This window comes from Peromyscus eremicus, chromosome 7, assembly GCF_949786415.1.
Source record: "Peromyscus eremicus chromosome 7, PerEre_H2_v1, whole genome shotgun sequence".
Lineage (NCBI taxonomy): Eukaryota > Metazoa > Chordata > Mammalia > Rodentia > Cricetidae > Peromyscus > Peromyscus eremicus.
The window spans coordinates 116,848,453-116,863,732 of NC_081422.1; the positions used below are offsets into that span (position 1 = coordinate 116,848,453).

A 15,280-nucleotide genomic window follows, 5' to 3' on the forward strand; every position below is an offset into this window, starting at 1 on the left:
TGAGGATATGATATCTCATTTAATTCTGCCTATAATTGTATAGGATAATTGAATTTCCATGATGTTAGTAACTGGCTAGTCAGTAGTTGGAGCTAGGATTTGATCTCAAATTTGTCTTTGAAGTTCATGTTTTCCTAATTATACAAAGGATCTCTGCTAACTGTGGTGATTCCATATGAGAAAGGGAGAACAGACGCCCTCCTGGGAAGTCACCTCTATGAATCTGGACAATTACTTGGCTGAGGTTTGACAAGGAAAATTCTCTTCTCTGAAATTTGTGGCCTATTTTTGTGCCTCATAGTTTAGTTTTCAGGTTTATATGTTTCTTGCAATGAAGGAATGTGGGAGTTGTGTGTTTATTTCAAAAGGGTTTGTTTGGTTTTATTCTATTTTGATAAGATAGCAGCTTACATATCATTTTATGATTCAATAGTCCCTCTGCATACTTACTCAAAGCAGGATTTTCAGGGTCCAGAGCAGAACTGCTGCATTCAGAGGCATGCAATACTGAGCAGAGTTGCTGATGCCTTCTGTATGGCTGAGCAGATTTCCTGTAGTCGGTATGTCATCATTTTTCTGTCTGTGACATAGTGTCTGAAGTTACTTCAAATTGATTGTTTTTATGTAAAGACCTTGTGACATTTAAAAGTAAATATTTCCTAGAAAGGATTGTGTGCCCTCTCATCTCTGAAGGTTTGAATACTGAACATATTCGTGTTTCCTGCTGCAAGAAGACTGAGATTGTAGTCTCTTGAGGTGTCTGCCTTGAGCTGTAGGAGTAAATGTAGACAGCAGTTCGTACAAGGACCTGTCAGATAAATACTCTGTTGTACGAGTTGAACTGGTCACACATTTTCCTCTTTTACCCCTCGAGTTGGACCATGCAGCCTTGATTTCACAATAGGCTGTGAATTAGGGACTATCTGAATTTTTCTTTCTCTCTCTCTTTTTTTTTTTTTTTCTTCATGGAACCCTGTGCATTCCCTAAGGACGGGAATTCGTGCACAGTTCTTCATTTTCTAGGTTTGGTCTTCTTCAACCCACACACCTCTCTTCTGTTATTCTCCATTTTCCATCAGAAATGAATTCTGTTGTAATAGGCATCATGAGACTGTGTGTTGATTGACTTGACCTCATCTCTAGCCTCTTGCATTGCCCAGTTTCAGTCCCTAAAGAACATGAAGAGGCGGTGGTTTAGGCCACAAATGACCTGATTGTATAGATCACTATAAGGAATGAAAGTGTATATGCTTGTCAGAGTTGAGAAGAAAGTGGGTAACAAAATATATTTTATATAAAGGGAATCTGTAAGTCAAAGCTCAAATGTGTTCTCCCTGTGCTTAGAGATTTTTTTTTAATAGTGTGTACTGCAATTTAGATGGTGCATACTATACGTCTTAATTGGAAGAAAATTGAAACCAAAGAGCTGAGTAATTGTATGTAAATCACATGAGGTCGAGTTTCATTGCTGCTCTTCATCCTCAGTGACAAACCTCCATTCTAAAATGTTCAGTGTAAATAAAAAACAATGCTCACATTGTTAGATTTTTTTTTTTTAAGTTAGCAGGCTGACTTTAATCACCACTAATATTATAAAATCAGAGTTGTAACATTCTTTTTTGCAGGAAGTAGTGATTCCTTCAATAAACATCTTTTCTTATAACCTTGTCCTCTTCTTTTTGCCCCATTAAGAGTGGAAAGAAACCATAAAGAGCTACTTTAAGGAGCCGGCTGTTCTTAGAATGAAGAAGAGATTGCTCCAATATGAAGTTGGAGCAATCTTAAGCCCTTAGATAAAACCATTTTTGCACTGCTCTCTCACAGCCTTATGTGGGTAGAGGTGACTACAGTACAGGCCATAGGGGCATTGTTGTGTAACAAGTATACTTCAAAATACACTCTCACCTGTATAGTAACTATTTCCATTGTTTTTCTGGTACCCAAAAGTAAAGTATATGTAAAGTGTTTTGGATTGGGAAGGGCCTCAATAACATTTCACAGAAAAAAAGAGTGAGAAAAACCAAAAAACCCAAAGCCAAACTATTTGGGGGGTCTCTCCAGATCAGTAGTTTCAAGAGTTGTGACTGTTAATGAAGTCAGGGTGTCAGGCTTGCTTTCCACCACAGCAGGTTATAAGATTGAAGGGTTGTCGGCTTCTTTCTGTTAGTTTGCACGCAAGCTGGCATTGTTAGATCCTGATTAGCAGCAGAAGCTCCATTTGTTCCCAGTCTGCCATTCTGCCCAGAGCTGCTACCAATGATTTCCTGAGGCTAGGCTGCAGCGCCCCCTCCCCCCAATCTCCACTCACAGGTGTAAACCTCGAGCGTTCAACCCCATTCTGATTGGTTGGCCCAGAGCCTGTCCAGACCGTCAAACCACATAACTCCCTGATAGGCTGAAAGTCCCCAACTATATTACATTATGATTGGATGGGACTCAGGAGCTGTCTGTTTGTGGTTTTTCCCCCTTTAAAATTGGTTGCTGGGCTGGAGAGGTGGCTCAGAGGTTAAGAGCACTGCTTGCTCTTCCACAGGTCCTGCGTTCAATTCCCAGCAACCACATGGTGGCTCACAGCCATCTGTAATGAGATCTGGTGCCCTCTTCTGGCCTGCAGGGATATGTGCAGACAGAACACTATACATAATAAATCAATCAATCAATCAATCAATCAATCAATCTTTATTCAAAACAAACCAAAACAAACAAAAACGGCTGCTGCCCCTTCCTCCAGGACGTGGTTTGGAGTCTGAACCCTGCTGCCTCTCTGATATATCAGTTTTTCTAAATACATTTTTGGCTTGCTCGAACCCCTTGTTTTGTGGTGGACTATTTCCGGATTCTCGGACCCTAACAGCATAACTTGTCTGAGACCTGTTCACGGATAAACATTCACAACAGTGAAGAGAAGATCCGCTCTGATCCAAGTCCTGGCTATACCAGCCCCCCTTTCTCCATGAGTCTGACCTCAGAGTCCAGAGTGATCTGCTTCAGTGAGGATAAAAACTTATGTAGGCGAAAGAGCACTTGCCTTGGATTTCAAAGTCCTGTTAGTTGGTAGAAAAAGTACTCAAGCTTATTAATCTTTAGTTTCCAGTATTAGGACAATATTGTCTGTCTTAAAGGATTCTTGTAAGGGAGCAAAGTTAAGTGTGTGAAAAAGGCAGACATGTAACAAGCGATGTTTATACTCTTAAGTTTTTGTTTGTTTTGACATCCTAGATGTTCTTGATAGACCCCAGACTCAGGGTACTACCCTCTCGGGTGGGCACCCCAGAAACCTGGACTCCAGACCAGTCAATGCAATCAACAAAAGGCTTTTATTGATCGTTTGGGCAAATGGGCCCCCTGCACTATTCAGTGAGAGGAGCCACGGACAGCAATTGCAGACATCTTTTAAAGGCAAAAACCACAAAATTAGCCTAGCATTCGGGGCAATACATAATTGGCTAGTTTGAAGATCAGCACCGGGGAGGGGGAGTACAGCTATGAGGACTTTCCATGGGGGCTGTTTTTCTTCCTAGAATAGCCACAAGATGTTCTGCTAGACCCAGACAATGTCACAAGATTGTTCTGTTGAGACAAAAGGATGCCACAAGAAATGTCACAAGAACGTTCTGCTGAGGCTGACGGTTTGGGGGCCTGGGACTGGTATTTGTTCCTCTTTCCCATGTTTAACTCTTTCATTCTGATTTGAAATTTAGCTTAATCTAAATGTGAAGGTCCTTGCCTGGAAACAGCTTTGTCTCTGAGCCCACGAGTCATGGAGATGCAGCTTTCTAGAGTCTCAGGATTGGGGTGGTATGGGGGTAGGGGGGAGGCCCACCTTCCCCCATGAGCAACCGGAAGTCGCAGTACCTGGCTGGGCCATTATTCTGGGCCTTGTCTTCTACTTCCTGTGTTGTCTGCCGCGGCCAGACTCAAGCTGGACCCCCAAGAGTTGGAGAGCAGGGTGAGCGCAGGAAGTGGACACCAAGGGCCGGGAGGGAGGGGCCTCCGGCAGCGTGCTTGCCCTCTGAGGGCCTTTGTGATCACAGCTCCAGGGATGCTGAGGCAGGAGGATTAGGAGTTCCAGGTCGGACTTGGCCGCTTGTGTCAGGGTGGCAGGGAGAAAGCAAGAGTGAGCTCAGGAGGCTGGTTCTCTACATCAGCTCAATCTCTGCCTTTCCAGGCTTCTTGAAGGCTGTCAATGAATGCCTTCAATGTTTGACATGTCCCTAGGGCAGCGGTTCCTAGTCTTCTGGAGATAGATTCGTTTTGGTGTTTAGGGATGGGCTAATTGTCATCCAATTTTATAACTTAATGGAACTGAAAAAAGTAAACCATTGTCTCTACAGAGGAATATATTTCATCACTTAAGTACCAAGGCTGTAAACTGAGAAAAATGTTGTCCTATGCCAAAAGTCTTTGCCAATCTGGCAATGACTATAATCATTTCTCTTTTTTGGCCTAACAGATTAAAGCTTTATCTTGGACTGGCGATTGGAAACAGATGTCACATGTCTCATCTTAAAAATGGCATTGTTTGCTGGCGAGATGGCTCATGGATTAAGAACACTGATTGTTCTTCCAGAGGACCCGGGTTCAATTCCCAGCACCCACATGGCAGCTTACAACTGTCTGTAACTCCAGTGTAGGCAAAACACCAATGCACATGAAATAAAATAAAATTTTTTTTTTAAAAAAAAGGGGGGGGCTGGAGAGATGGCTCAGAGGTTAAGAGCACTGAATGCTCTTCCAGAGGTCCTGAGTTCAATTCCCAGCAACCACATGGTGGCTCACAACCATCTGTAATGAGATCTGGTGCCCTATTCTGGCCTGCAGGCAGACATAATAATATACATATAAATAAATAAACTTTTTTTTAAAAAAGGGGGTGCTGGAGAGGTGGCTCAGAGGTTAAGAGCACTGACTGCTCTTCCAGAGGTCCTGAGTTCAATTCCCAGCACCCACATGGTGGCTCACAACCATCTGTAAGGAGATCTGGCACCCTCTTCTGTGTACATAATAAATAAATTTTAAAAAATGGCATTATTTATAGTTTGCTCCCATGCAGTAGCCTGGATGCTTATGTGTGAATCACTCAGCTTCTCAACCGTTAACTTTCGATTGCTGCCTCATAAACCCTTTTTGAAAAGCAAGAAAAGTGTGCAGTTTGTTTTGATCTGCAAATGTGGAACTCTAGGAGCAGGTGAGGGGGCTCAGTGTGTGAAGGCACTTGCCTAACCAACCTGAGTTCCATCCCAGAACCCACAAGGTGGAAGGAGAGAAATGACTCCACAAAATTATCTTCTGACATCTATATATGTGCCATGGCATGCACACATCAGGTACACACAATAACAGTAAAAAATTGTAAAGTATAGAACTTATCAGTTGTAGTTTTTTTTTTTTTTTTTTTTTTTTTTTTTGGTTTTTCCAAGACAGGGTTTCTCTGTGTAGCTTTGCGCCTTTCCTGGATCTCGCTCAGTAGACCTGGCTGGCCTCGAACTCACAGATATCTGCCTTGCTCTGCCTCCCAAGTGCTGGGATTAAAGGCGTGCGCCACTACCGCCCGGCATAGAAAATTATTTTAAATAACTTCTTAAAATCCTCTTCCATCAAGCCAGGCACTATGCTCACTGGGGAAGCAGAGGCAGGTGGATTTGAGTTTCAGGCCAGCCTGGTCTACAGAGGGAGTTCTAGGACAGCCAGGGATACACAGAGAAACATTGTCTCGAAAAACAAAACAAGCAAACAAAAAAAAATTTCCTTTCCATCACTCGCAGATGAGTTACCAAGAATGTCAGGTATTTCTAAGTTGTCTTGTACGAACTACCTCTTTACTTAGAATATAATCATTTGCTTAGACTATTGGAAAAACGGAGCTGACCTTCCTGATACCTGATCCTTCCCACTCCATTATTCTTCCCTTATATATTCCTTGTCAACTCTAGACTTCCATCATGTTCAGAGTCTGAAAGTGCTTTCCAATCAATTCCCCAAACCCAGAAGGCACGAAGGAAAATGTTTATTCCATGTCACTAACCATGATAACCACAAGGTCACAGATGTATAACAAACTGGGGTTGACCACCACAGTGCATATCTTTAATCCAAGCACTCAGGAAGCAGATCTCTGTGAGTTGGAAGCTAGCCTGGTCTACCTAGCCAGTTCCAGACTCCGTCTCAAACAAAGGAATAGGGAAAAAAATTGCAGCTTCCATTGTCAGCAAAGTATTTACTTTCCTTTGATACAAGGAGCAGATATGAGTTAACAAGACTTGGCTGTTCCCCTCTTCCTTTGAAAATACAATGTCTTCTTGAAATAGCTTTCCAGAGTGGACTTTGTATGTTTTGCCTTTAAGCACAATCCAAAGTCACCTCTTGTGAATCCCTGTGCTTGTGTGTTTATGCATTGTTAGGTGTGTCCACACGTATTGAACTTTTGTTTATGTTTCTGCTTCCCCTGATTGGTTATTGTTAAGACAAACCCAGGACAAATATCTGCAAGTTTGGTAAGTGTCTGACTATATTAAATTGATGAGGATGCTCATAAATCAATGATATAACCAGTAAAACTTAAAACTTGTAAGATGTTTGCACCCTTTTGCCCAGTAGTTTTTCTTCTAGAAATGTATCCTGGAGAAATTTGTAAGAGATATACCCAAACATTTTAACAGTAGCAAGTAGTTTCTGGTTTGTGTGTATTTACCAATTTTATAGATTTTTTTCTTGTTTTGTACCCCCAATACCATTTCTGTTGATCACTTGATTTCTGGAGAGCCACAGCCTAAGATCTGCATAGTGAAACCTTGTTCAAAGTTATCCAAATATTTTAGTTAACATAATGAACACTTGTCAGAGAATGTTGTGTAGGTCCAACACAATGAGACAATTTAATTTAGCCTTCCTTTATTAATTGAGCATTGGATCACCCCCTATGTGTGTCAGGATTAAGCTTTGCAGAACTTGGGATAGAGCACCAGTGATCCAAGGTAAGTAGCATTGAATCTGAGCATCAGGCACTGTACAGAAACTTGAATGAGGGTTTAGGGACATAGCTTAGTGGCAACACATTTACCTGACATGTGCCTCCAGTACTACAAAACCAAATGAAAACCTTTAAATATAGTTAGACATCACAATCTCACAGTTCTGTATGAACTACTGTGGTCCCTGTCACAAGCTAAGAAACCAAGTCATAAATGAGGTAACCTGCTCTGGCTACAGCAATATCCAGGAGGCCTCTTGGTCAGAGTGTTGGATATAGTTTATTGTGAGTAGGTGGAAGAACTTTTGAGAATAAAGCCCAAAGCCATTCATGTGTATGGTTTCAGATATATCTGTCTGCAGGACAAAGGACTTTTGTCACAGTAGTCCATAGAGCCTTGAATTCCAGAAGATTCTGTTTATTACTGGCAAGAGTCCCTTCACTTTCCTCCCATAAGTTGCTTTTGGTTGTGGTGTTTATCATAGCAACAGAAAGCAAAAAAGGATGCTAACTTTAGTGTTTTCTTGAAGTCTTACAGCTGGTATTCTCCATGTTCAAAGGAAGATTCAAGCCCCAAATAAGGGGAGTGGAAAGGGACCTTTTTTCCATTTTATTTATTTGTTTATTCGTTTATTTATTTATTTATTTTTCTATTATCAGCGTGATACAGTACAAATTCTTATCCTAATAGTGAAATGTTTCACTGAGGCTTGCCCAGTGATTGAGTAAAACCAAAACTTATTATAAGCCACAGTCATCCTAGGGTCCCCCCTGCTATATAGCCTCCCTGGTTCTGTGGGTTGCAGTTTGATTTTTCTTTGTTTTATATCTAATATCCTCAGAGCGAAGCTTCATTGTTGTTTGATGTTCTTCCTGAGGGAGGTCTTTCTTGTCACACAGATCTAGATTAATGGCAGAAAGAGGCCCATGGTAGTTGAGTCCATTTTCTAAAAGTACAAAAACCAGCTCCATTGATTTTGCTTGGTCCCATGTCCCAGTCTTTGTCCAATCCCTGGATGCTCTGCAAGAAAGGGTGGGTACTCAAGGAATGGCACTACCTTCTCCCACCTCTGATGAGCCAATGGTATACAGCATCCAGGATCCTCCACAAGGTACTCACCTCTCCAGGACCTTTCTGTGCCTCATCTCCCACTCCCAAGGAGTTGTATCTTCTGCCAGGTGTAGGAATCCCTGAAAATACTAGTCTTTTTTGGCTCTTCCTACTGCTATCCCTTGTCTCTCCCTGGGTTCCTCTGTAGCTAGAGTTTTCCTGGTCCTGCCTGGCCCAGGTCAGGACAAATCTCTCTCACCTGCCAGTCCCACAGCTGCTTAGACCCAACCAAGTAAACACAGAGACTTATATTGCTTACAAACTGTATGGCCGTGGCAGGCCTCTTATCTAGTTCTTATATCTTAAATTAACCCATTTCTATAAATCTATACTTTGCCACGTGGCTTGTGGCTTACTGGTACATCTCGCTTGTCATGGCAGCAGCTGGCAGTGTCTCTCTGCCTCAGCCTTCCACTTCCCAGAATTCTCTTCTCTGCTTGTCCCGCCTATACTTCCTGCCTGGCTACTGGCCAATCAGTGTTTTATTTATTAACCAATCAGAGCACTCCTCCGTCCAGCTTGCACAGGGAAGCTACTCAGAAAAAGGCATCCCTGCCCGAGTCTGACAGCTCTGAGTCTCTCTTGCTTGCCAGTTTGTAGCCGATGTTAGACAAGAACAGCAATCATCTCACGTTGGCTTCTCCCTCCTCAGAGTCTCCTGTTCCTGAAGCTTCTGCCCTTTCCTAGGAAGAGAACCCAAGAAATCAGTTAATGGTACTTATGCTTCTAACAGCCCAGCCCCAGATGAGGTTTGCACCTTTGTTCTTCTGGTCTACACTTCCTAATTGCTGTGAAGTGGCCATCTCCTTCCTCATGCTGGAGTGCCCCACCAGTTCCCACCATGAAATGTAGGTCTGTGCTGTGAAATCCGACTTTGAGGTCTCCTTCTCTCTCCCTAATGCCCATTCCCCATTCCATGGCCTTGCATGAAGTAAAAGATGTCTTTCTATGAGGGGAGCTCATGGGCTAAGGTGGTCTCACATGTAGTTGTCTTTTCAGGAGTTGGTCATGTTTGAGGAGGTATCAGTGTGCTTCACCTTAGAGGAATGGGCATTTCTGGGTCCAATTCAGAGGGCTTTGTACTGGGATGTGATGCTGGAGAATTATGGGAACGTGACCTCTTTAGGTAAGGACTCTTCCATAATTCTCATAACCACTGAGCCATCTCTCAGTCCCCATCCCCCTCCCATAATTCTCACCTACAGTTCATCAGCCTTCTGTTGTGGTTATCATCATCATCATCATTATTATTGCAAATGTAACATGCACTTTGGGAAACAAAATAATAGAGAACAACTGTCAGCATTTGGTTTATTATCTTTTATTTTTAGAATGGATTTGGGATTTTTTCATCCTTGCTACTATTTTTACACTGTTCAAGTATATGTGGATTTATAAAGTTGTGGTGGTATTTTACTTGTACTGAAATGTGATTTTAATTGTATGTTAATAAATAAAGTTGCCTGGGGGTCAGAGTTTTAGAGCCATAGCAAGTGCGTGGTGGTGGTGGTGGTGGCGGCGCACGCCTTTAAGGACCTGGAGGGCGGTACATACAGGCAGTGACAAGGCAGTCACGTGTTTAGGTTTACAACCAATGAGAAGGCAGAACAGCTAGACTATAAAAAGACATACACACAGGAAGTAGGCCCCTTTTTTTTTCGGAGAGCTCTCTTGGCTGAAGCAGGATAGCTGAAGCAGGAAGGGTAAGGCTCTTAGTTCTGACCTCTTGGTTTTCTTCTCTGAATCAGCTCTGTGTTTCTTATTTAATAAGACGGTTGGTTACATCTACATAAAGTTGATCTCATGTTATTACATTTTTCAAGTATTCTTTATTGCCACCTAATTTGTACAGTAAATTAGTCATTTCCTTGTTTAAAAATTATTTACTTATTATTTTGGTTTCCTGTTTTGTTTTGTTTTTGAGAGAGGGTCTCTCTCTATAGCCCTGGCTGTCCTGTATGTAGACCAGCCTGACCTGGAACTTACAGAGATCCTACTGCCTCTGCCTCTTGAGTAATGAGATTAAAGGTGTGTACCACCATGCCTGATTAAAACCTCATTATTTCATATAATAATTTTGTATCTAGAAACCTTCTAATTTTATTGTCTATAGCAATTTACACCATGTGGTTTTACAATTATGAAAATATGTTCTTCAGTATCTCAGCAGTGATGGTGTGGTAGCTCAAATATTCTCTAAATTTTAAACTTTGAAGCATATCACCAAAATGCTTTTTACCAGTGAAATTTCAATTTGATGGCCCCCAAAAATGCACAAGAGGATCTACTCCCTGTAAGTGCTTGTGATTTTATTGGTGTTTAATTAAGCCTTTATTAGGTAAATGTACAATAGGAATTTCTGTTTTCCTTTCCGATTATTCTCTTTAGATGTGTATTGGTCATTTTATTCCTATTTGTGCCTCTTCTACATTTTTCTTTGATATAACTGCTTTTCCTTTGTAAAATGTTGTGCTTCTTTTATTCTGTTTGTTTTCTTTTCAGTGTTGTTTATGATTTTTTTAAGCCTTAGAAAAATTTTTTTAAGAGTTTAGTACATTAGAGGCTTGAGAGATGGCTCAGTTGTTAAGAGCATTTGTTTTTTGTTTTTTGTTTTTTGTTTTTTTTGACATCACGGGCAGGTTTATTTGGGTTTGTTTGTTGGCTTGTTGGCTCAATTAAATACTCGTGGAAGGTGAACTTACCCCACACAGGAGAAGTTTGATGTTGACAAACTTCTGGTGGCAGCGAGACTCTGTTTTTTGTTTGTTTGTTTGTTTTGTGTAGGACCCAGGGTCCATTCCCAGCACCTATATGATGACTTATAACCATTTATAACTCCAGGTACAGTGGGATCCCCTGTCTCAGAAAATCATGTGAAGAATGATTGAAGAAGATACCTGATGCTGACCTCTGGCCTCCACATGCACTCATACATAGGCATGTAGAAGTGTCCCCAGAGAAATGTTTATTGGTCCATTTATAATATCCGGTCAGTGTGGCATTCAGCTTTGTACCTCCTTTTTGTGAAACTTTCTCCTTTTCATATGCACATAAAAGTATATCCCCTGCCGGGCGGTGGTGGCGCACGCCTTTAATCCCAGCACTCGGGAGGCAGAGCCAGGCAGATCTCTGTGAGTTCGAGGCCAGCCTGGGCTACCAAGTGAGTTCCAGGAAAGGCGCAAAGCTACACAGAGAAACCCTGCCTTGAAAAACAAAAAAAAAAAAAAAGTATATCCCTGAGGGGCTGGTGAGATAGCTCAGTGGTTAGGAGCACTATTACTCTTCCAGAAGACTCAGGTTTGATTCCCAGCACTCACATGGTAGCTAACAACAATCTGTAACTTCAGTTTCAGGAGATTCAATGCCTTCTTCTAGCCTCTGTGGGAACTAGGCATGCATGAGGTGCACAGACATGCATGAAGGCAAAACATCCACTCACATAAAATAAATAGAAATAAATAAATCTAAAAAAATGTTTTTTTAAAAGTATATCCTCATTGATAGATCACCTGCCTAGCATGTGCAAGCCCCTGGGTTCCATCCCTACACTGCAAAAATGAGTAAATAAACACAGGCTGCATGTATCCTTATAGCATGTTTTAAGGCATTGAATGATTTACACACGCCTGTAATAGTTGCACCTGGGAATCTACAACAGGATTCCTGTGAATTCAGCACCATGCTGGGCTGCACAGCAAGATGAGAGAGAGACTGAGAGACAGACTGTCATGGTGGTGCTACCCTGTAGTTCCAGAGCTAGGAGACAGATGGACAGAGAACTCATGAGTTTGAGGCTATCCTGATCTACACAGTAAATTTACGGCCATTTAAGCTACAATAGGGAGACTGTCTCAAAAGAAGCATGGACTAAGGGTGTGCCTAGCATATGCAAAGCCCTGGGTACCAAATCTAGCACCAGAGAAAACAACAAATTATCTTTTCAAAAATATAACAATTTAATAACTTTGCATTTAATTCATTTTACCAGAATGGGATACCATTACCGAGAATGAGGAGGTGACATCAAAGCTGAGTAGTTTCCAAAGAGCAGACTATAAAAAGGAACATTAAAAAGACTTCAATATGGTGATATTTTATTTGTGCTGAAATGTAATTTTATTTGTATGTTAATAAATAAAGTTTGCCTGGAGATCAGAGGTCATAGCGAGCCATAAGCAGAGTCAGGCGGTGGTGACACACGCCCTTAATCCAATCACATGGCAGGCAGAGTCTCTGTGTGTTCAAGGACACAGCCTGGGTGGCGATGAACCTTTAATCCCAGTACCAACCATAGAGACCTGGAGGTCTGTATAGACAGGCAGTGACCGTGACGAGGAATTCATGTGGTTGGGTTTAGAGCCAATTAGAAGGCAGAACAGAAAGGCAATAAAAACACAAGTCAGACAGGAAAAAACTCTCTCTCTGGGGCAATTGCTCTGATCTCTTTGGCTATTTCTTCTGTATTTGGCTCTGTGTTTCTTATTTACTAAGACTGCTTAGTAAAAGGCGAAAGATTTATACTATCTGAAGAGAAACTAGAGTATAAGACTGTTTAGAATTTCATCTACACTTCAAGAACATATTTCCCATGTCTTTGATTTTGAAAAAAGAGTGTGAATGGCAAGTTTTAACAAGTCAGTTAGAAAATGAAACCAAGGAAAAAGTAGATATAGTGAAGGAAGGTTCTCTTTGTAAATGTGAATGAGAAGAAGAAGAAAAGACCCCACAAGAAAAATGAGTGGAGGGAATTTGAAGAAAATTTGACCTTGGATTGAGCTACTTGTGGATGTTTAATAGGTACTGAAGAAAAGAAGCTTTATAAATGTAATATATGTTATAAACATTTTTTACTAAAATCTCCCATCTTATGAACCATCAAAGAATCCACACTGGTGAGAAACTCCATAATGTGAGGAGTGTGGAAAAGGCTTTATTCAGCGCTCAAGCCTTCTAATGCACTTAATGGAACCATTCTGGGGGGGGGGGACCTTTCAAATGCAATGAATGTGGGAAAGCATTCTCTCAAAGCGCTTATCTTCTAAACCACCAGAGAATTCACACCAGGTAGAAACCATATAAATGTAAGGAGTGTGGAAAGGGCTTCTACAGACACTCGGGCCTTTTTATACATCTCCGACACCATTCAGGGGAGAGACCATAAAAATGTGATGAATGTGGGAAGGTTTTCTAAGAATGCTTACCTTATTGACCACCAGAGGCCCCACAAAGGGAAAGAACCTTATAATGCAACAAGTGTCAAAAAGCTTCCATTCTCAAGAGCCTTATTCTGCACCAGATAAATCCACTCTGGGGAAAAAACCCTATAAATACGATGAATGTGGGAAAACATTTGCTTAAACCACCTACCTTGTTGACCATCAGCGACTTTATAGTGCAGAGAACCCTTAAAAGTGAAAGGAATGTGGAAAAATTTTCATTCGAAGCAAAAGCCACCTCTTACACTGGTGAGTCCACACATAGAAGAAAACTTTGGTTGTAAGAAGTGTGGGAAGATTTTCAGTTCTGAGTCAAATCTCATTGACCATAAAAGGATGCACAGCAGAGAGAAACCTTTCAAATTCAATGATTATGGCACATCTTTACTCAGGGTGCTTCCTGTTTGACCATCAGAGACTCCACAATGGAGAAAAGCCCTATGAATATAATCAGTGTGGGAAAGTTTTTATTCTGAAGAAAGCCTCACTTAGCATCAAAGTTTCCATATTGGAGAGAATCTCTATGGAATGCAAGACTGTGGTAAAGTATTTGGATCCAACAGACACCTTCTTGACCATGAGAGACTCTATAATGGGCAGAAGCCATATGAATGTGGAGAGTGTGGGAAAACCTTTACTATGAGCAAGCTTCATGTCCATCAGAAACTCCATACCCAGGAGAAAGCTTACAAATTCAAGGACTGTGGGAAGGCTTGCATGTACATCACAGAATCCACACTGAGAAAAGCTTTTTGAATGTAGTGAGTGTGGGAGAGCTTTTAGTTCAAACAGGAACCTCATTGAACATAAGAGAATCCACAGTGGTGAAAAGCCCTATGAATGTAATGAATGTGAAAGTGCTTCATTCTGAAAAAAAAAAAAAAGCCTCATTGAGCATCAAAGGATTCACACAAGGGAAAAATCCTACAAGTGCAATGACTGTGGAAAAGTCTTCAGTTACCACTCAAACCTGATAGCCTAACAGAGAATCCACACTGCTGAGGAGCCCTATGAGTTAATGAGTGTGGGAAATGCTTTACCTACAACAGAAACCTTATTGAACATCAAAGAATTCACAGTGGAGAGAAAACTTATGAATGTCATATATGCAGAAAAGTCCTTACCTCTAATTAAAAAAACTATGGTACATCAAAGAATCCACAGTGGAGAGAAACCTTATAAATGTGGGGAGTGTGGGAAAGATTTTAGTCAGAATAAAAACCTTGGGGTACATCAGAGAATGCACACTGGGGAAAAACCTTATGAGTGTGAGAAATGCTAGAAATCTACACAGGGGAGAAACCCTATGTGTGTAATGATTGTAGCAAAGTTTTTAGGCAAAGAAAAAAAACCTTACTGTACATCAGAAAGTTGACACATGAAAAACACTGTGAATGTGTGGGGTCCACAAAGGAATTCTTGCAGACTTCAAGACTTCACCTATAACAAAAAAATTCATACCGTGGAAGAATTATTTCTGTTGCACATATGAGTCCCAGAGAGAGATTCAGTATAAGGGTGCTTTACCAGCATGCATAAGATACTGGGTTTGAACCCCAAAACAGTAAAAAAGAAAAATACAGTCATATGTAAAATAAAATGCAATCATATGGAAATAACTGTGTCAGCTTGTAAGAAAATGGCCCCCAAAAGGAGTGGCACTATTAGGAGGTGTGGCCTTGTTTAAGGAAGTGTGTCACTGTGGGGGCAGGCTTTGAGGTCTCTTTTTCTCAGGCTTCCCTTAGTGTGACAGTCAGTTGACTTCCTGCTACCTTCTGGTCAAGATGTAGCCATCACCATGTCTGCCTGCACACTGCCATGCTTCCTGTCATGATGATAATGGACTGAACTTCTGAAACTGTAAGCCACCACCTCAATTAAATGTTTTGTTTGTAAGAGTTGCTGTGGTCATAGTATTTCTTCACAGCAATAAAAACCCCTAAGACACTGTTGGACACACCTAGGTCTTAATGGGAAAAAACA

The 15,280-nt window shown here is 41.2% G+C and overlaps 1 protein-coding gene across 4 annotated transcripts in view; it reads right to left on the reverse strand.

Annotated features, from left to right (window-relative positions):
* Positions 1-6,876: 6,876 nt before the first annotated feature.
* Positions 6,877-15,280, reverse strand: part of Kiaa1143 (KIAA1143 ortholog) — a 59,090-nt gene continuing 50,686 nt past the window's right edge. For 2 of the 4 annotated variants that reach the window (XM_059268991.1, XM_059268992.1), the window contains exons 6-7: positions 9,281-9,349; positions 6,877-8,764 (exon numbers count right to left, since the gene is read on the reverse strand). In XM_059268991.1, the coding sequence (XP_059124974.1) occupies positions 8,710-8,764; positions 9,281-9,349 (124 nt within the window). In that variant the 3' untranslated portion in view covers positions 6,877-8,709. The remainder of the gene's footprint in view (positions 8,765-9,280; positions 9,350-15,280) is intronic. The other 2 variants (XR_009380365.1, XM_059268993.1) reach the window with 2 other exon arrangements.